The sequence below is a fragment of the Pogona vitticeps genome, chromosome 4 (genome assembly GCF_051106095.1).
Source record: "Pogona vitticeps strain Pit_001003342236 chromosome 4, PviZW2.1, whole genome shotgun sequence".
Classification (NCBI taxonomy): Eukaryota; Metazoa; Chordata; class Lepidosauria; order Squamata; family Agamidae; genus Pogona; species Pogona vitticeps.
The window spans coordinates 170,793,008-170,815,275 of NC_135786.1; the positions used below are offsets into that span (position 1 = coordinate 170,793,008).

Sequence of the window (22,268 nt, forward strand, 5' to 3'; positions counted from 1 at the left end):
TTGCTCCATGTCAAGTTGCCAACCCAAGCATTCCCATAGGTGTCCTTCAGTGACTTTATGAGAAGGAGGTGAGCATTTTTTGTAGGGAAGAAAACATTGGTTTGGTCTTTTTAATGATTCAGTCTTAACTTTCTAAAAATTACAAGGGAAAGATATGTCTCCAGGAAAAGACAACCCGCTGCCTTTCATCATGCCACTGTTGGTGCCCTCTGTTGTGCAGAATGCCGTATGTGTGAGATTGCTTCAGTTGAAGGAAAACAGTATGTTCTAAACACACAAAGGATTGTTTCTGCGTGAAATAGGTGGGTGTCTTGAGAGAATTTACTTGTTGAAAAGGCTTGGTTTCCAGGTTTCTGTGGGGTTGTATGGAAGGCAGCCACATGCTTTTCATGCATTCCAAATTTCTGCCATAGCAAATCCCACTAGCGAGAATCACAGGCTTTTGTGTTCTGCTCCTTCTTCTCCATGACCCAAAGCAATCTTCAACCTTGCCGAATAGAGTTAGAAAACAAGGCGGATGTGCTGAAAACCAGGCCTACGCTACATTCCAATTTAGGGCCTTTGTTCTTCCTCATCTCTACAGATTAGGAAGCGACATATGTTCCTCCACTGTGTAAAAATCTGAAAGGGCTTTGTAGCCCAAACATGACACATGGTGCTTAACGTTCCCAAAAGCTTATTCCCACTAGAGGTTTGGTTCTAACATCACCTAATTCTGTAGTGGCATTATAATTTGGAAGCTTATGAATGAAGACACGAGGAACAAATAAACCATTCTATCTGATGTATATTCCGTAGAAATACTTCAGTGCAGTAGAAGTTGCTTTTCGATCTAAGTAGCACGAGGGGTAACTAAAGGCATAAAGATTCACTACACTGAATCCTTCTGTATGACGATTCTGGTACAGGGCTCATACTTCCATCTGAGAGGGAAATGAACCTTTATTTGTATTGCTCTTGTGATCTAAGTTATCTTCTAACACTTGTCTACAAAGATTAGTTAGTTCTTTGGTTTCAAATTACCATAAAACATATGTGTAGGTTTCTAATTTGTTGAATAGATGGGTTTCACTCCTAAACATCTCCTTACATTGTATGCTTACAGAGCTGGGAATGTTTTGATGGGAAGCTCTCCTGCTCATCACAACACTTAGATCTCATATATTTGTTAATGGAGTTGTTTGATTATAGACACATCCATGTGAAATCTTCACACATAATTAAATGTAATAGGAATGGAATGTGAAACCGGTTAACCCATCCTCTTCCACTAGGGCTAGAATTTATTTTTTTTAACCTAAGATGACTTAGGTTTTTAAAAGGGCAGGAAAGGAGGGAGGAAACGAACACTTTTTAAACAAAATACCTTTAAAATCCATTTTGAGGAAAAAATCGCTCAGATTCGCAGTGGGTTGGACTCCACAGTTACTGCAGAATCAGAGGATGTGTCCAGCGCACCGTGCTTTGGTCAGGTATTAATGGATGAGTTTCAATTGTTGAGACCTGAGGATGTGGACAGGGTGCTTGGATCTGTCCGTTCTACCACAACTCCGCTCGACCCTTGCCCATCCTGGCTAATTAGAAGATCAGCCAGGGGGGTTCGCACCTGGGTCCAGGAGGCCGTGAACGCCTCTTTGAGAGAGGGAGTGGTCCCTACCACCTTGAAAGAGGCGGTAATTCGACCACTCCTTAAAAAGCCAAACCTGGACCCAAGGCTGGTGGCTAACTACCGACCAGTAGCGAACCTCCCTTATTTGGGCAAAGTGTTGGAGCGGGTTGTGGCTGGGCAACTCCAGGCGCTGCTGGATGAAACGGATTTTCTGGATCCATTTCAATCGGGTTTCAGGCCGGGTTTTGGTACAGAGACTGCCTTGGTCGCCCTGTATGATGACCTTTGCCGGGAGAGAGACAGGGGGAGTGTGACCCTGTTGATACTCCTGGACCTCTCAGCGGATTTCGACACCATCGACCATGGTGTCCTTCTGGATAGGCTGGCTGGGTTGGGAGTTGGGGGCACTGTTTTACGGTGGTTCCGCTCCTTCCTGGCTGACCGTGTCCAGAGGGTGGTGCTGGGGGACAGTTGCTCTGCCCCATGGCATTCATGTCATGGGGTTCCTCAGGGCTCGATACTGTCCCCCATGCTGTTTAACATCTACATGAAACCGCTGGGAGAGGTCATCAGGAGGTTTGGGCTGAGGAGTCAGCAATATGCTGACGACACTCAGCTCTACCTCTCGTTTTCCACCAATCCAGGTGAGGCGGTTTCTGTGCTGAACTCGAGTCTGGACCTGATAATGGACTGGATGAGGGTCAATAAATTGAAACTCAATCCAGACAAGACGGAAGTGCTGTTAGTGGGTGCTTTGCCAGACAGGCTGGAGGGCCATCTCCCTGCCCTGAATGGGGTTACACTCCCCCTAAGGGACAGGGTCCGCAGCTTGGGGGTGCTCCTGGACCCCAGTCTAACACTGGAAGCCCAGGTGGACTCGGTGGCCAGGGGCGCCTTCCTCCAGCTGCGGAAACTATACCAGCTACGGCCCTACCTGGACGAGCGGAGTCTCATGACAGTTACACATGCACTGGTAACATCCCGTATAGATTACTGCAATGCGCTTTACGTGGGGCTGCCTTTGAAGACGGTCCGGCGACTGCAACTGGTTCAGAATCGAGCGGCGCGGCTGGTGAGTGGTGTGGCCGCCAGGGACCATATCAAGCCGATTCTGTACAAGTTACATTGGCTACCAGTTGCTGCCCGGGCCCAATTCAAAGTGCTTGTTTTGACATATAAAGCCCTAAACGGCTTGGGCCCTGGATACCTGAAGGACCGCCTCCTTCCATATGAGCCTACCCGGCAGTTAAGATCTAGCCAGGGGGCCCTTTTGAAAGAGCCATCCCTCAAGGAGGTAAGAGGGATGGCTTGTAGACAAAGGGCCTTCTCGGCAGCTGCCCCCAGACTATGGAACGCCCTCCCGACTGAGATTCGTCTGGCGCCGACACTGATGACATTTCGGCGCCAGGTCAAAACCTTCCTGTTCCAGAAGGCTTTTAACTGAAATAATATTAACTGTGGGTCTGATGGCAATTTTATATATATTTTAATTGTATTTTAATTGTACATATTTTTATTGTATTTAATGCTGTAAGCCGCCCAGAGACCTTTGGGTAGTGTGGGCGGCATGTAAATTAAATAAATAAATAAATAAATAAATAAAACCAAGCAGCTTTAAACCAAACCAAGCACCTTTAAAACCAATTTTTACATTTTAAAATTACAATACCAGGCAGTCCAAAGTCCATTTCCCACTTTCCTTGTTGCTGTTTTTTTTTGTTCATAAGTTGAAGCTCCATTTGCAAGTCAAAGCAAAATTTTGCGAATGGAGCTGTTCGTAAGTTGAAGTGTTCGTATGTAGGGGCGTTTGTAAGTCGAGGCACCACTGTAGATTGCCCTAAAGAACCTTTTAAGTGCAAACCAAACCATTCCAGCTTTCCCTTTCTAGATGTGCCATGAAAGAGTTATAAAATGGAGAATGGCTAGGAAATGCAGGACTTTGGAGAACTTAGTAGTCACCAGAGCATAAATTACAAACCAATGCAAAATAATTTCTGCAACAAAGTACATACAAAAGAAAAAACCAAGTTAAGGACACTGCATAACCTAGATCAGCCAGGACCCTTTTTATATGGGGGTGCGAAAATGTAACCCACCAAAAGCACCCCGTTAAGAAAGAGTACACAAAACAATACATTCCTCAAAAACACATCAATTATGTAGCATAGAAAATGTATAACTTTGAAAAAAGTGTGCAAGATATTAAAAAAACAATCTTGCAGAATAAATCAGGATCATATACATGTTCCCAAAATAAGTTAGCATTTTTCATAAAAGGCATGAAGACTTGCAAAGGATATGCAGCATTGTGAACACATTTGAGAAATGTACGTCAAGGTCAAGCATATTTCAGTAGTGACGCGTGGCCATTTGCCTGCCATGTTTTGACACTGTGTTTGGTGATTTGGGTGGGTGACATTTTTGTGCCATCTTAATAAGGTGTAAAAGGTGAACTACTAACTGAGCATAACTGTTTGTATATAGTCTGTAACCTTGTTGTTTGTCAGTTGCTGGAGCGTTCGTTATTATTAGACTATTTCAACATTCTTCAAGTTTTACGGCCACTTTGGTGCTTCGTCTTGCACTGATTTGGTTTCCTGCTGATGTTTTTCTGCCATTTTCCTTTTTATGGTTGAAGATTTATTTCTTTGTTTTAATTTAAATATATATATATATCAGAAATAAATGCATTAGATAAATCTCACCCAAAGTAGAGAGGTAAAGTTTGAAGAACTGGTACCAGAGAGCAAAGACTGTAGTTAATAAATAAGAGCATGTCAGCAGAAGCTTTGAAAAGTGCTGTACAGAAGAGTAGCATTTTTTCCGAGATTCAGACACTAAGTAGTGAACCAGGTACATCAGTTCCTACTGTTCACTAAATTATTACGGACTTTCAGCACATGCTGGAAGGATATACCGCACAGAAAAGTACATCGTTAAGTTCTGTGAAGGAAATAGCTCTTCTGCATAAGCAAAAGCATTTAATATTATATATGCAGTCTCTTGAGTCTCAAGACTTTCTGTGAGCATTATGAATGCCTGTGAAGTGGTTTTGGTAAAGAGTCATTCATCATCTGCAGAGAACAAAGCTTCCCCAATTTAAAACTGCAGCTTTACAAATCTTGAAAGTTTTACAGATAAAATTGGATTACCCACCTTCTGTCACAGAAAAAAAGCATGATGAAAGTATGCTGAACTTCTTTACTGAAGTGTGTTTAGCTGTGGAGGTTCTAAGGTCCAAATGAAGAATAGTAAAAGATAAAGGTTAGGAGCTAGTATTATTGGTTTGTGTACTTAGGAGTCATGCTTTGTACTATTAATTTCACAAACATCTTTAAATATATGAACAGAATGGTATTCTTTATGGCCTTGTTTGGAATTAGCAAAGTCAGAGGAGGCTCATGCAGATGTAATGATTACCAATACTTTAAAACAAAGACTTCATTTAAAAAGTGGCTTTGTGTATTTTAACAGTTGATTTAATTTCAGTAGATGGGGCTTCAGTTTTGAAGTTATTCCTGTGCTTGAGGCAATTTTGGATGGAGTATGGAAACGACTAATTGCATTTATAAGATGGTGAATCAGTCCCTAATTAAATTTTAAAGTTAATTATCAAGGTGAGCATCAGCCTGTCCCAAAGTAATTTCAATACCCTTTCCCTCCAGGATATTAGCCCTAGAAATCAGTTTCCAGTGTTGATGTTTGAAAGCAGAGCTGAAAATAATGTGTACTGCAAGCATCACTACTTTTATTGTCATATAAAACTGTAATTATATATAAAAATTACACAAGGAGGTAAATATACTGTGCATTGTGGTTTGTCTTTTCTTTCTGGCCAGTAAATAAGCAAACCTGGCTATTTTTCATTTAGGAAAAATAAAAGCATGTTTAAATTCAAAGCATCAAGCTGTTTGCTTATAATAGCAGTAAACAATGTAATGCCTATATACATATTGTATATAGTGTAAGGTCTGTTCGGCAACATCCAATTTAAATACAAAACTGGCTCCCTTATCCCAATGATGTGACTTGTGACTAAGTAGCCATTAAAATCAAGAGAACAAGTTATTCCGTCCCATTTCGTGTAATAGTACATGCAAAACAGTCCTGTGCAAAGTTATTGAGAATAAAGTCCCAGTGATGCTCAGGTGCACCCGCCTGTATCACTAAGTAGGGCTGAAGCTGAACCATACACAAAACACACACTTGCCAGCCTTGTGACCAGTGCCCTGTTCTTGCCTTAATCCATATACTGGCCCCTGTTGTTTATATTTCAGCAACCTGTGGTTTGAATAGAAGTGTGTCATGTATGTGGGCTACATGCCACCAGTCCATATGGAGTTCTGAGCGTGTAAAAGCTGGGGGGGGGGGTTTGGGGGAGGGGATACCATGTTGATTATATGGGACACCAATCTTCCTCTGCAACCCCATGTTTCCAAATTGTGATGGTTTGTCAGTATGGTTGTCTTGCTGAGAATAACTGTGGGCAAGCCAGATAATGATTGTGGAGCTTTACATTGGCTACCCTTCCTTGTTTGAGGTGGACAGAAATCTACTAAAGTTTCCACATAGTGTTCTGGTTTCATATTCTCATCTGAAGAAAACTATACAAAGGTAGGTAAGTACACGTATGATTCTCCTAGTCATCTGTAAACCTCGGCACTCCAGCTAGAGGGGTATAGACTTTCAATGTATTTTCCCATTACTAAAGAAAGGCATAAGATGTTCTCGCTAGTGTTGGGAGAAACTACTTTTGTGGCACAAATGCCTTCCTTTGTTGCCTACAAATAAATGCATTCACTGACACAAAGCACAACTGTTGTAAAAATATTAGTATGCAGATGCTCTGGTGTTTTGTTAATGCATTTAATTAAATACAATATCTTCATTGTTCTTTTTCTTGACACCCCCCAGCCCCCCACAATGAATGTGTATTATGGCATAGAATCTAGCCAGTGTTCATGAATAAAATTCCTTATATTGTGTTTGCTGTCCACAGAATCTTTAGGCAGGCATTAATATGTTACCTCCAATCTCAAAATCTTTGCATGGCAGGTTTTTCAACAAATTTATTATTTGCTGTCAAGTAATTTCTACCCTATGGTAAATCTAACTACGGTTACAAAGTACATGAAATTTTATACCATTGTCACTTCTCAGCGAGTTTCCATAGCTGAGGAAGGATTTGAACCCAGGCCTTCTAAGTCCTAGTCTGCCATTCTTTTCACTACCTCACTTGGCTTGCAAGGTGTTAGCACTCCTGCTTCAATTTAAATCTCCATAGTCAGCAAAAGCAGGCAGCAAAACTGCTAAAGTCAAGAAAAAGTAACAGAAATATTGTCAATAAAACACTGTTTTTTGTTTCCAAGGCCTTAATTGGTATTTGTTAGCAAAAAAATTTAAAAAAAAAAACCAGCAGAGTTGTCCTCTATTTCCTGATAAATCTTCCTGTTTTAAACAAATAGATGAATGGCAGGCAGAAATTCAAAAGGTCGAAGGCTTTCACATTTTGAAATGTGGGATAGAATACCACAGCTGTTGACTGTCTGATTGTTAAATGATGCATGTGTCAGAACATTACCAGTACAGTACTTTATTAGACTATCAGCAAACCATCCTCATCATGTCTTAAGTTTATGTTGTTGGGTGTTTTTTTTCCAGATATGGGGGAATCTCACAAATAAATAAGGTCTGTTAAAAAGTAATGGTTCTTTGAAAGAAAGAACAATGGCCAGCCTATGTACAAGCTGAAAGGCAAATGACGTCTGTGAGCCAATAACAGAAAAAGAGAAGGCAGAAAGAGCACTCCCTACTCAAGGAATATTAAAAGGGAGCAGTGAGGATGCAGTATTTTTTCATTCTTATCTCAGAAGCTTCCATAATGGGCTGGATCCTAAGTTCCATTCAGCTTGCTCTGTTCCTCTTCAACCTCCAGTGCAAGAGAAGTATCATCGTGAACTAAAGAAGGTGCTTGCCCTCAAATTGAGCATGCATTTCCCCCTTCCTCTGGCAACAAGGCATCTATGTACCAGTGGGTCCATCTTTCAGGTCAAAAATTGTGTAATTTTATGTGACAAGACAAAAGGTAGATTGCAAAATACTGGCCAAAAATTTTGGAACTCTATCAGAATTTCGCAAGCTGCTTTTAAAAATGACTGTACTGATGTGCTGAGACCATTTGTAAGTGAGCATCCCCATTTTTCCCCTTACAATCTTAAGTCTCCAACCTATGAACTCTGTGCAAACAGAGGCTTAGAAAATGGATTCCTCTCTTTATCATTGTCTGCCTCTGTGTACCATCAGTACAATCTTCCTTTCTTTCATCCCTTAATAAATCAGCAGAATAGAAAATTTATAATATATATAAATTATTACTACTTGTTTAAAAGCTAACATATAGCATTACTGTACTTAAAAAATAACTTTACTTATATAACTATTACATTTATATTACTATCCTTATGTTGGCAAATTCTTCTTTCAGGAAGATGGGTTTATCAGTGACTTATAGTTATGAGCGTTGAATGGAACCTGCATCCGTAGATGAAGCATATTGTTGAATACCAGACTCTGGGCACAACCAAGGGGAAGGTCTTCATATTCTAAACAGACCCTGCCCATCCTCTGTATGATTATCTTTCAAGTATTTGAAAAGTGCTCAAATCTTACCTTAAACTTCTTTTTTCAACTGAAAATGCCCAATTATTTCAGTCTTTCCTTATAGTCCTTGATTTCCAATCCCCTGAACATCCTTGTTGCCTACCTCTAAACTTATTCCAGTTTCTCAGGAATGATCTTAAAGTGTGGTATCCAGAACTGGTCATGGTATTCAAGATGAGGCCTAACCAGTGCGAAATGGAGGGGAACTACTACTTTATGGAGACTATACATCTGTTAATGCATCTTAAAACAGCACTTGCTTTTTTTTTTTACACATCACACTGTTTGCTCATATTCAACTTGTAGTCTACAAGCATTCCAAGATCCTTCTTGCTAACAGTATTATTGAGCCAAATATACACCTATTATCTATCTATCTATCTATCTGTCTGTCTGTCTGTCTGTCTGTCTGTCTGTCTGTCTGTCTATCTATCTATCTATCTATCTATCTATCTATCTATCTATCTATCTATCTATCTATCTATCTATCTATCTATCTATCTATCTATCTATCTATCTATCTATCTATCTATCTATCTATCTATTTTAACTTTTATAAAAACTATGTTTGTTTTTCTGTAGTTGTAGAACTTTGCACTTGTTAAATTTCATTCCGTTGTTTTCATTCCAGTGCTTGAGCTTATCAAGATCTTTTTGAATTTTATTAATGTCTTTAGGGAATTGGCTATTCCACCCAATTATATGTCATCTGCAAATTTGATAAGCATTCCCTTCTCCCTCTCATCCAAACCAACAAGTGAGCACCTTGTGGTACCTCACTTACTTCCTTTTCCATGTTTGAGAAGGACCCATTGATAAGCACTCTGAATATAATTCTGTAACCAAGTGTATCTACCTTATTGTTGTTCTATTTGGCCAACCCCTTGTTATCTTGCTAATCAATATATCATATAAATGCTTTGCTGAAGTCAAGATACATTATATCTACAGCATTCCCACCATCTACCAGGGAAGTTACTGATTTCCAGGTTTTCTGTGAGTTTATTGTGAATCCAATCCACATTGGTATTTTTGGTCTTCCAGCTTTTTTTTCTAGTTGGAATTGCTTGTACTTGTGCCTTTAGAATTTAGAAACTTCCACTCACTTTTGACTCCTTTTTGTTAGGATCTCCTGCCGTGGGATTGTACTTTACATTATTCTGAGTTTACTAAAATTGGATTTCAAAAAATCCAGCATACGTATGTAACTACAATCTGCTTTTGCTTCCTTTGAAATCAGGGCCTCAAGTGGAACATAACCATTTCTCCTCAGTGTTCCCCTTATTGCCAGTTCTTCCACCAAGTTATATCTATTGATTAGAACAGAGGCTTCCAATGTTGGGTAACGTAGGTGATCTTGGACTGCAATTCCCAGAAACCTCCACCACCAGTTGTGCTGGCCAGGGTTTCTGGGAGTTGCTTTCAACTTTCAGCTTTCCTAAGAGGGGAATGGCTTCAGCCTCCTAATTATTTTGGTTTTCCTTTTCTTCACATGTATAGTAACATGGAGGTGTGCCCCAGACAGATGTTGGTTTAAGCAGAAAACAGAATTGATGTTCTGCTATTTTGTTTTTTAAATTGATCAAGCATAGTGTGTGTTTTGCAAATAAGAAATGTTTAAGTTCTGTGTGGGGTGTGAGGACTAGTGGAATAATATTGTATGAGGGGAAAACCAAACAACTGACGCGTCAAAGAATAGTTGTGGACACATATTCTGAGATTCTGTTTATTAAGAGAAACAGGGATATGTTGCCACTGATTCAATTCCATATTCAGCCTCCAACTGTATGCATTGGATGTAGGTTGGACTGGTTTTGACTGTATTACCACCCAATTGTTGCATGTTTTATGTTGGACAATTTTCTCTACATGCAGCTTTTGCGCTCTGATTCATTCCAACCCTCCTGATTTCAAGCCTGCAGCAATTGTGTATTTATAAACCAAACACATCTGTAATGCTTGGCTTAGACAAATATTTTTCTCCACGATACGTTTGTTAATCTGCCATCCTGTTAAATGCCCACTGTTAAGACCATGACCATGCTGGCACACTGTACATTTCCATTTCCTTCCATACCATCTTCTCCAGCACCACCAAACTATGTTTATAGATTTCTGTCTACGGAGGCTACACTGAACTCCACAGAAACTTGTGCCAAATGAAAGTATATAAGGTGCTCTCAACCCCTTTTTTTTTCACTTGATTATGCTTTTTGTGTTCCGAATTAAGAAGATACTACAAAGCTGAAAAAATATGCACCTTTATTAGAATAATTACCGTATAATATCTGAGTCAGAAGATGAAATATCCCGTGAATAACATGACATAATGATTAATTATGTTTGCTATCCCGGATAGAAATTCAGATATACTGAAAAATAATTATCCCGCTTATAAATTGCTCAACTAGGGAAGTCATATGGAAATTCTGGAGGGTGCTGCATTGTTTCAAACACAAAATAGACAAAGCATAAATGTTTTTTGTTTAATCGCTAGAGCAAATTAGAATCACATGCAAATGCAACCCAGTCATGAATTCTCTCTCATAATTACATCTTCTGCCAAAAGAGAGAGTGTGTTAGAAAAGGGTGGTGGGGGCAGACTTCATAATATTTTGTAGATCCGTCATCTTCAGGAACTTAGAATAATTAAGAAGGCTAATTCACACTTAAGACAATGTATTTTCAATTATGAATCAATAGCAATTTGTGATAATAGATTAAAGAATGTTCTAGCCTGTTGATAGCTGAAGAATTTCATTTATATTTGCAGTGTAGGTTTCACCAGACACACACACATGCCAGCCTGCCTGCACCTCTTTTGAAACATATTAATTCTGCTGAAATTAAGATCCCTGCATTGGGTTGGTAGCAGGCCGTGTAGCTGCTACAGCTATAATCTATGGACTTTGTGTAAAGCAGCTAACTCAAGGCAATGGAAAGAAAGCAGCATTGTTCCAGCACTCTGTTTTTCACAGGCCTGCATTCATATCTCATCCTTGTTGTTTGCAGGAGAGGCAGATGTGAACCAGAACAATGGGACCTCCACTAAGAGCACAGCGGTGACAGACTCCAAGGGCACAGTAGATCCAAAGAATGCCTGGAAGGAGGCCAACCCAGCTGACACAACTGGTCGCCCCCATTTGGTCCGCCTCTTTTCCCGAGATGCCCCAGGGAGAGAAGACAACACCTTCAAAGATCGGCCCTCTGAATCAGATGAGCTACAGACGATTCAGGAAGACAGTGCAGCAGCGTCTGAGAATTCGGATTTGATGGCTTCACAGAAACGCTCCTCTTTCCGGCACGGATCCAAACTTGCAACTGCAAGTACCATAGACCATGCTAGACATGGATCCCCAAGAAGATACAGGGAACCAGGTCTACTTGACTCACTGGGGAGATTCTTTGGAGGTGACAGACATGTCCCCAGGCGGGGCAAGGTGAGCTCAGAGGAAAGGAGGTCAGAATAGGTGCTATAAAGTCAAGAACTGTAAATTGAAGGGGTGGGAGAAAAGTCAATAGAACTGAATCAGCATCAAGGAGCGAGAGTTGACTTAGCCAACAGGATGGTGTTTTTCAGTTTCTAACATGATAGTTGGCAATTTTTTAAAAATGTGTGCTAGAATATGTTACGGCAACCCTGTCACCCAATTGAAAAGAACTTTCAAATTGTCCCATATCTTCTGCCAACTGAAGGCTGGGATTATAATTAGTTGGGATGTGGCTGTAATAAGGCTTCCATCTGGAGTTCTGTTGCTCATTATTTGTGGGACGCAAGGTGTATATGGTGAAGGAAGGGTTGATCTTCTTTTAAACTTTTCTCCACAACATGAGTGATGTTGTTTTGTTTTGTTTTGTTTTTTGTTTCTGAAAAATCTGACTAGAGGGGAGTCCTAAAAAGGCAATCATTTGTAGCAGTTCTGCAACAGCTTTGTTTAATGTCTGTTGGTTTAATACCTATTTTGACCCTTGGTGGCATCTTGTAACATCAGTTGTGCTGTTAGGCCAAGGTGAAGCATTGTGAAACCTGCAGGTGTCTTAATCGATCCTATTTTTTTTTCTCAGTAAGAGAAACAAAACCAGAGGGAAGTGGGATATGAATGCATCCACATTCAGTGTATTAAATTGTACTATTTGATTAAGAATTATTTTTGAGCTTTAGTGTAAGAAACTAATTTTTAGAAACTTTGTGGAATGTCGTGCTGATGTCGTGCCAATATTTGTATATCTAGATATTTAAAAAGTAGCAAACGTCACACCAATATTTGTATATCTAGATGTAAAACAAGAATGTGTACTCTTTTCCATACAATAATCAAGATTAATCAGGAGATGGAGAAAAAGATCAGTTCTTTCATTTCTTTCAATGTTCTGTATATCACTGCAGTGTCTTATAAACCATCCGGCTACTTTTTGCACCTGACAAAAAAAAAAGACTTTTGGAATTCAGAAACTTTGCTGGGAGCTCTTAGAAAGGAACATGGCTCTCTGGTAGAGCACATGCTTCCCATGGAGAAAGGCTTCAGGTTACTCCCAAGCATCTCTGAATAAGGTTAGGAAAGAATCCTGCCTGAAACCCCTTGACAGCCACTACTTGTGTAGACAGTAGTAACTTTGATGGACCAACAGTCCACTTCCTGTATTGCCACAGGAAGGGAATAATGTGCTTTATTTATTTCCTGCTCTGGCAGGTGAAGGTCCCGCAGCAAGGGGTGGTACTTCAGCACTTAATTTTGCTCTGCCTGGAGGGAGTATTTTGGCATTCCCAGGCACTCCATACTATGGATTTCTCTTTCTAACCCGTGGGTAAAACTCAATTTTTTCTGCTGCTGTTTAAGAATTTTCAAAATTAAAAAGCTTTAAGACATTCCAGTGCAACTGCATTTTAAATGCTTAAACATTTCCCTTTGATCAGAGAACATGGTGGTTGTTGCACAAATACCCTGGTAGGAGTCATGTTTTTGTACGAATAACTGGGGCTGGTAGTTGGGTATCAACAATTACAGGCTATCTTTTTGAAAGGGGGGGGGGGTTAATCGTCATCATTTGCCAGTCCTTATTGCTGGAGAGCCTGAAACTACATGTTTCATTATAATATTGCCCATACTGGCTGACTGGATCAACTCTGACTTAAATGACATAAAAAAAATTAGACTGAAATGTTGTAAAATTGCAAAAAAGGGATAGGTACAGCACACCTGTAGGACAATGGTATAGGGAGAATATGATACTGAGCTATATCTGCACCTACAGTAAGCAGTCAGGTACTATTTTGAACACAGTTACTGAAAAGCATTCATTTGAAACATGTTGGTGATAGTGAATTTAACCTGGATTGTGTATGTCTTTATAGCTAGCAATCATTGTGAAATCTGTTTACTTATTGGGGAAGAGATGTATATAGACAAACTGTCTCTCTCTGTCATATGAACTATAATCGTTTTGTATGGTTGACTCATAGCACACTGCTATCACTTTTCACTGCCTTTATTGGTCCATTTAGATCTTGGCAACCTATAACCCAGTGCCTAAAGAACAAAAATAACAGGTTGTAAATAATTCCAAATACCATTGTAGCTAAAGCAGAAACTCTGTTTTTTTGAAATGCTGACTTGCAAATACCTTGGACAAAGTCAGCAGCAACCAACTGTGTCATTGCACAACAATATTACTCATAGAAATAATAATGCTGGTAATAAAAAAATGTATCCGAGGAAAGCATTCTTGGAGACATTCAATGCTGGAAGCTAATTCAATAAGTGCCATGGACATGTGTTTATATTAGATGTGCATGTGTATTTTTTAGGAAAGCTTAGTTGTTTGCCTACGGTTATCTGTGTCCTTCAGTAGTCTTGATCAGTGTGATTATCAGAGAGTTGTTGTTGTGCATGATGATGTCAAAATTGTTCCAGAGATAGATCATGTTTCTTCACACTATACGAGAAGCAAAACAGTAGCTAGGCATTGTGTTTAGTAGTACAACAAACACCGCTGCACTTTGAAAAATTACTAGAAAACACCCAAAAAATAACAAGGGGAAAAAAAGGGAAACCAAATGCTGCAAATAAATATTATGTCATGCCATCAAAGAGTATCTTTGCTGGAAACAAGAATCATAAGCAAGCGAGCCATGCTGCTGGCAGGCTAGATTTGGGATTGCATTAGAACAGCCTCTTAGAAGACTGAAGAACCTCAGTATTCATTACATGGATTGTACCATAAAGCTGTGGGTTGCATAATGAAACAGGGTGTGCCAAGAACCTCTTCTAAGGCAGTTGGTCCGAGGATGATGTTCAGGGCACAGATCCAGTCTTCTGTCCCAAGGATTGCAGTCTTAGTTCGTATATCTGATGGTGTGCCCACACCAACGAGTGCTGGAATGCAGCAAGCACAAATGTCCTTTTGTCTAGAGAATGTGCTATTCAGTCAGAAAACGTTATGAATTCCTTGTGGAGGCCTATTCTTTTCTTATTAACATCCATAGATTGAAAATACATGCACGAATAATGTTCTTCTTTGTTTGAAAAGAGTAGGAGGAAGGAAAGCTACAATGAAGCTCATTTTATTTCTGCCCTTCTCCTCACCCTTATAGGGGGGCAGATTCTGAGTTAACCTACTATTTATAACACATGATAATATATATGCTTGGAGAATATAAAACATACCAATATCTATGTGTGGACGTATTGTTTATACTTTGAGCCAATAAAATCTCACCTGTGTTCCTGTATTTGTTCCCAAATCAACATTTCTGTTATTTATCAGAAAGTAAGACAAAGGGAGACTTAGCTGTCATCAGAAAAGGTCTGAATGATTACCAGGCCTTTATAGCTTTAGAAATACCCAAGACCTAATACTTAGCTTGAGTGAATCTGCTCATGGCAGCAATTAAAAAAAAAACCTGTATAGTAGCATTTTCCAAACTTACTGATTTACATGAATCATTTTTTTATCACTAAATTTTTTTGCAGCCTATTATGTAAGCAGTGTTTTAAATGTTTTAAGGCAGCCTATGTCTCGATGCTAAAAATGCAGCCATTTCTAGTGAATTTGTTACGTCTATTCATAAATATTTTGCATTCATCGTAGTACAGGATGGAAAGCAAAATGCAGGGTTCCACTACATATGACATTTTCCTCCATCTCTCTCTGCAGTAGGTTCATCTTTTCACTCTCTGGCAAACTGACTAAGCAGTACCTTCCCCACTGGAAACCTATGGTACTTATCCAGAGATGTGTGCCCCACAGGTTGGGAGCCGGTGCTCTAAATGACAGCCCTGTGATGTAGTGAAGTATTTTTTTATGGTTTACCAATTATTTTTAGACAAAACATGCATTTTTAGCAAGATGCTATTAGGATGGGTACAGTGAGACAGAGAATTGGCTACTGATGAGTAGTGAACAAAGAGTTTCTTTTGCCTGTTACCAAATTAATCAGTTTGGCTGGCCACACCCTGTTAATTTTAGAAGCTACAGCTTCAGAATGAACATCTACTAATAGGGGAACTCTGACAAGGAATCAAAACAGGACACCTTGTCTGGCTATCCCTGGAAGTGAGAAATCTCACAGAGGTTGAAAACTTCTCTTGAAGATGTTTTGTTCAGTCAAGACAGTCTGAACTGACAAGAACAAATAATGTATTCTTTATATCCCTAGCAGATACTGGGGGGGGGGGGGACAGAGGTAATGCCAGAAATAGTATTTAAATGGCCATTTAGGTAGGTATTCTCCAAAATTATGCCCATGTAACATTGTGAAACTACCTGGATTGTCCTTGTTAAGTCCCTATTGAACAGAGGTTATGCCTAGATGGGACTTAGATGCTTTCTTGTATTCACGTCAGTCAGCTGAGATTGTTCTATCAGGGGAGGCTAAGTTAAAAATACAGTTACTTCCTTTCATAAAGATTATTACTTTCTGATGTTTCTTTATCAAAAATAATTATTTTTTCAGTTCTAATCACTGTTCTAAATTCCATGATGTCCTAAACATTTCCATTGGTTGTATCTATGTATGGTGGCGGTATTGTATTTTGGCAACGCTGGCATTGTTGGTTGTAGCAAATTGCAGCTAATTGACAAGGTGCTGCTCACATGCCTAGTTGTGTGTCACTCATGGATGCACAACAGGCACCTTACTCATTAGCTTATACAATTTATCTTACACCTGAGTAAAACCCTATTAGAATTCCAGCTAATGTGGGATAAATAGATAAACACTCACGCCAATCTCTGCATTTATCATCTGGATAAACCTTGTAATGTAACAAAACTAACTGATGCATTTTTACGATTGGTAGATATAAAGTATCATACACAAATGAAATGTGCTTTTCCTGTACAACAAGCTCTGCAGAATCAGATGTCAATGCAAGGCCAGTTTTCAAGCAGGCAAAACTATTTCACCTTTTAAAACATTGCTACTCAGGAGCCACACATTGTTGCAAAGTTACTGATTTTTTTTAAAAGATATTCCGCAACTCAGCAGAAACATTTTCTGCCTTTAAAGGCTCCATCCTATTTTATACATACACCCATATATCCCAAGTGATGTGGAGCTGGTAATGTAAAATGATTTGCATAAGGAATTTGGAGGAAAACTAGCTATGTCAGTCTTAATTAAGGAGTCCAATACGTACATAGTAGTCTGAAGGACCTTATGTACCGTGAGTTTTTCTTCTTCCAGGTCTTTACTGTGTCCAGGAAAATCTTGTTACCTACTGGTTTTGTACAACTATGTATAAATTATAGCGCTGTTTGGTATATAATTGATGGTACTAGCTTTCTGGTGTGTATAACCTAAATGATTTTGTTTCAATGTTTGACTTTTGTCTGTTTGAACATTGCTAATGCATTTATTAAATAACTTTCTCATATCAAAGCTGTGTACTAATTATTTTAAGTTGGATGCATTAACATCATAACCTAAGTATAATATTGTTTTATTTTGCATTTTGATAAAAAAGTATGCACTGGAATTATTGATCAAAGGACATAAATGGTGGACTATGAAGCGATGGCAGATGTGACACAGTAAAATGCAGGTATGGAAAAATTGTTGCTGGATTTTGTTGGTTCTTTGAGTACCACTGAAGAGAGTACTCCTTCCCAGAGAACCATTATTGGAACAAAGAGTGAAGTATCTAAAATGGTTCAGAATGACCATACTGATCCCTACATACCTGACAGACTGCAATTGTCTGCTATTGACTGTCCCTGATCAGCCAGTCACAGGAGGAAGCATCTTGCAGATACTGCAAGCTTTGCTGTCTGCTTGAAGAGCCAGGTCCAGCTATGCTCCAGTTCCAGATCCCCAGAATACCTCATCACACTTGGCCCTTGCGCCTCGCCATTCAGAGTGGAAATGGGGATTTGAAGTAATCCAGAGACCCATGCTTACCAGTGAGTAGGCATGCTAGCTATGGGGTTCGCAGAGCTGTATTTCAAAAATGTAACTTTAAATTCCCATTACTTAGATTCATTCATAGTTACATCAGTGCAAGCTACTTTTGCTCCTATTCCATTCAGTGGGTTCTTCTCCTAACTAAATGTAGTGCATGTCAGCACAATCAAAATATCTGGACTGAAGTGCTTTCCTTACTAGATATTATTGGTCTTAGTGTTGACGGCTGAAGAGAAAAGGTGAATTAAAAAGCACTGAGCACTGATGAGAAATGTGCAGTCTTCTACATGTTGCTGGAAAGCAACTTCAGTCACCCCTTACCATTCATGGAGGCAAACCAGAGCTGCAGCCCAACAGCACTTGGAAGATCATATCTTCTCCAGAGTGAGTGCAGTATTTGCAAAAACATACTTTACATTGGTGGTGGGAAGCCAACACCCTATGACTGGATGCCACCCTCTGCTTAATTTCAAAAGCTTTCAGTTCAGACTGGGGATGGTGATCTTCAGCTCTGGCTGCTCACTCACAGGAAATTAGGCAGGTAAAGGAGGTACAAAAGAGGATGTTAGAAAGAGAGAAAAGGAATTGTGTCTTCTTTTAGGTGGACCTGTTCACTGTAGGCATGGAACCATATCAAATTAACCTGGAAAGAATGTGGTCTTCAACAGGAAAAAAGAAATATTCTTCATGCATGCTTTATTCTAAGAAAGAAACTGCCAAATTTTTGATATTAATGGAAGAATTAAAAGTATATGTGATATCTCCACAAAATTAGTCTCTGAGACTTCGTAGGCATAGTGTAATAGAAAATTCATTGTCTCTGAACTGATTAATTTTTAAATTGCCATTTGGACATCCAAATTCACTGTAAAATGAAGAGCGAGAAATTCACCATTGATCATTATGTTGGCATTTTAAATAAATTTAACCTCAAGTTATTGTCCCCCCCCAAAAAAAAACAACGAACAAGAATTATTATTAATTATACACCACCCAATAGTGCAATGTGCAGTCCTGGGGTGGTTAACAGCTACACATAAATACAAATAATCCAGTAAATTAAAAACAATGCACAAGTAAATCAATATGAAACAAAGCAATACAATACAATAAAATCCAACATGGCTCACTAAATCCAGTATAAACCAGATGTAAAACACAGGTCATCAAAAGGAGAATACTAATAAAAGGCAGCTTTAAAAAGCACCATTTGATTTTATATATTTAGAAATGAACTATCGAATTTACTAAATGGCTTGGTAACTAATGCTCAGTAGCAAAGCTGCTCCTTATCTCACGTCTCACTTCATATGAAATCTGTGTTACTTTTAGAAAAACACCAAGGGAAGACCTTAGTTCTGGGGGCCTGGTGATAGAAGCTGTGCTAATATATTCCTTTGGATTCAAGTAAAACCTCAGTCCAAAAAGTGCCACTTAATGTTATAACTGCTATTATCTTGTTAAACTACATAACATGAAATCTACCCAGCTTGAATGTTATTTCTTGATGTTCAAGGTGAAGCTTGTGTTTTAAAATGTTCGAAGATCAACTTTTATGTAATACATCTGGAAATCAAATGGAATAAATCTCTGCTGTTTAAACGACAGCACACCCCGCTCAGAGGTAATGGAAAAGATAACCATAATTTAAAGTGCATAACCTAATGAAGGCCCAAAAGCTAGCTTCTGTTGGGTTTTTTTGTTTATTTGTTTGTTTTAAGATATCACCCACTTCAGATTGTGTACAAGGAGCACACAATGTTTTTTACATTTTTGCTAAACAAAAAAGTAATTTAAAAAAGATGGAGGGGGTACTGTCTACTTGCAGGATTTCAGTAAGCTGCTAGGAAAGCCTGGACACTGTTTTAGATGAAGCCTTGCATTATTATTGAGCTGGAAGAGGTTTTAACCAGTTCAAACCAAATCAGGCTGTTTTCTTTATCAACAAATCAGGATCCAGACTAAATGCTGTTATGCACATTCAGTATATTTCTAATAGAACAATGAATTGCTTTTCTTTGTTGTTTCAAAAATCAGAACTTAATTATGTTCTCTGCAATTTTTGAAACACAAACAATTAGATTTTAATGGTGATGTGTTATTTTTCTTTCTCCCCCACCTCCATTTTTGAGGGCTTCATGATACTTGCTCTTCTGAATCATGCATGTTATGTTATATCCCAACATGAAGATCATAGGCTGAGAGACTTTGATCTGGTATGTTGCCCTGAGGCTCCCAGTGACTTACGTTAGTTTTGAAGTATGACATTTAGCTACAGTGCTCTACCAGCTGGCCTTATTCATCAACCGCTAGATGTTATTTCTTGATATAGTAACCACAGATTATGTGGTAACCACATTGGTGCTACTCATCCATTGAGTGATGAACTAATGTGATTGCTTTCTGCCTTATCAGGCCATTCCGCAAGCATAATGTTCCTTATTGAACAAGATGCCTGAATCAACAATAGTATGATATTTGTTTGGTTTCTATTAAAGTCTTTCACTTTAATATGCTTAGTATAGTACCATGCACCAAGTTCCATGCATACCAGTCAGTGAGCATTTTAAAACTCTTAAAAGCCTACATATTAAGCTAGAGTAGAAATGCCACATGTTTTCAATCCAAGACACTGGTAATTTATAGAATCACCTAATACTATGCACAAATACACTATACCATGCTTATACTGACTTAACAACAAAAAGGTACTAATTCAGAACTTCTATAACAGGGAGGATGGATACTGTTATGACACTTTGCTTCTTGGTATTTTGGCTAAAACATTCTCTAATGTGATTTAATCTGTTCTTATCGGTTTAGTAACACAGCAATTAAACTACACACTTTATTTGTCTGTTTCTGACAGTAGTAATAACTGAAAACTGTTTACAATTGTTGTTTATCCTATCAAGGTATTTTTCCTTTCTATTATTGGTTCCCTCACATGTTATTGACTCTCAGAAATGTGCATTGGGTTTTTTGTTTTGTTTTTGGTTACACGTAATTCCTTCCAAACTATGGAAATAACAGGAAGACAGCAGATAAGGATCGGGAAATGACGAATTACAGTAAAGCCTTTCTAAAAATGAAGGGGAAAGAAAGTAATTATCTGTTGAGAAAGCACATATAGCAGGTTAGTACACTGAGCTTAATGTCAGTAGAAGGCATTCCCAGACTGGAAAGTAGCCTCCTCCAGATGTTGTTGGCCAGAAACCCCCATGATCTCTCACCATGTAGCTATGCTGCTTTGAGGCTGGTGTGAATTGCAATTTTAACACACCAGTGTAGTGACTAGAGTGGCAAACTATGGGTCCAAAAGAGATGCTACAAACAGCTTGTTGTTGGGAAAGTGGATTCTTTAAGTGCTTGAGCGATTCTTGTTTGTCATAGCACAAGCATTCCCATCTTCCTACCTTGCAAATTAAGTTCTATTTGTGTGTGTGTGATAGGTGACTGGGAACTGTGCAGAAGTGTCAGAAATGCTTGAATCGTAATTAGCCTCTGAAGTCAAGCATCCTCATCTTCTGTCTTGCAAGCTATCTGCAGCTTCTGCTTTGGCCCTAGGACTTGACTGTAAATCCTTCCATGGAGATGCAGCTGGGTGGTTCTGTCAGTGTAATTTAATGCCTAAGGTTGTGGTGAAAATAAAAAAGAGGAACAATCTTGAACTTCTTGGGGAGCAGGCAGGATATAAATACAATGAATAGAGTCCTGTGTGGGAAGGACATGATCTTGCCGCAGAAAACATTAATCATTTCAACAGCATTACTTCTGACCCTTTCTCCTTAGTTTCCTCTTTGGCTACCCCCTGGCAAAAAAAGGAAAGGAAACGGAACGAAAAAAGCCATAACCTAATACTAGACTTAAACATGTTTAACCTCAGTAGAATAAATTGACGCAAATTGCATTGTTAGTGAGAACCAGCATGGCATAGCAGCTGGAGTGTCATACTAGCAGCATTCAGGAGAACCAAATTCATACCTTCACTCAGCCATGGAAACTCAAAGGAGGGTGGCAATGTTAAATAGCCCCTTGAACACCTCACATCTTATGGTGACTGTAAAGCCCCATTACAGTCACCATAAGTCAGAGCTTATCACACGTGAGAATGCGTGCCTTGAATGAGTTTCAATCCTACACATATGTATTTCCATGTGAATATATCACATTGAAACCTGTGGGTTTACTTTTGAGACATGTGGATACTATATTAGGGTACCCATTTCCGAGATTCAGTAATGAATCTTATATTCATTACTGAAGTCAACATGCAGATTTGAAGACTTGGAGTCATCGGTGGTATTTCAGAGATCAGAGATTCTCCTGCTTCTTGTCTGGGAGGAAATTAATAACTGAAAAATACTTTTTCAGAGTTGAGCAAAGAAATTTCTACAGGGGCATGCTAAAAATTAGTTTATGTCATATTTTTATGTTTTCTTCCTTATCAAATCCTACATAAATATTACACTCCCAGGAGGAGGTATAGGAGTCCTGTCCCCTTATGTATATAAATGATCACCACAGAATAAACTGTTTTAAAAGCAATACAATGTGCTTACCCACTTGCCCTTATATTAGTAGTCAGTTTCATTG

At 39.0% G+C, this 22,268-nt stretch overlaps 1 protein-coding gene across 7 annotated transcripts in view; it reads left to right on the forward strand.

The window, feature by feature from the left end:
* MBP (myelin basic protein) overlaps positions 1-22,268 on the forward strand; it is a 148,858-nt gene that overhangs the window by 107,758 nt on the left and 18,832 nt on the right. For all 7 annotated transcript variants that reach the window (XM_072998733.2, XM_072998735.2, XM_072998736.2 and 4 more), the window contains exon 4: positions 11,282-11,709. In XM_072998733.2, coding sequence (XP_072854834.2) covers positions 11,282-11,709 — 428 coding nt within the window. The remainder of the gene's footprint in view (positions 1-11,281; positions 11,710-22,268) is intronic.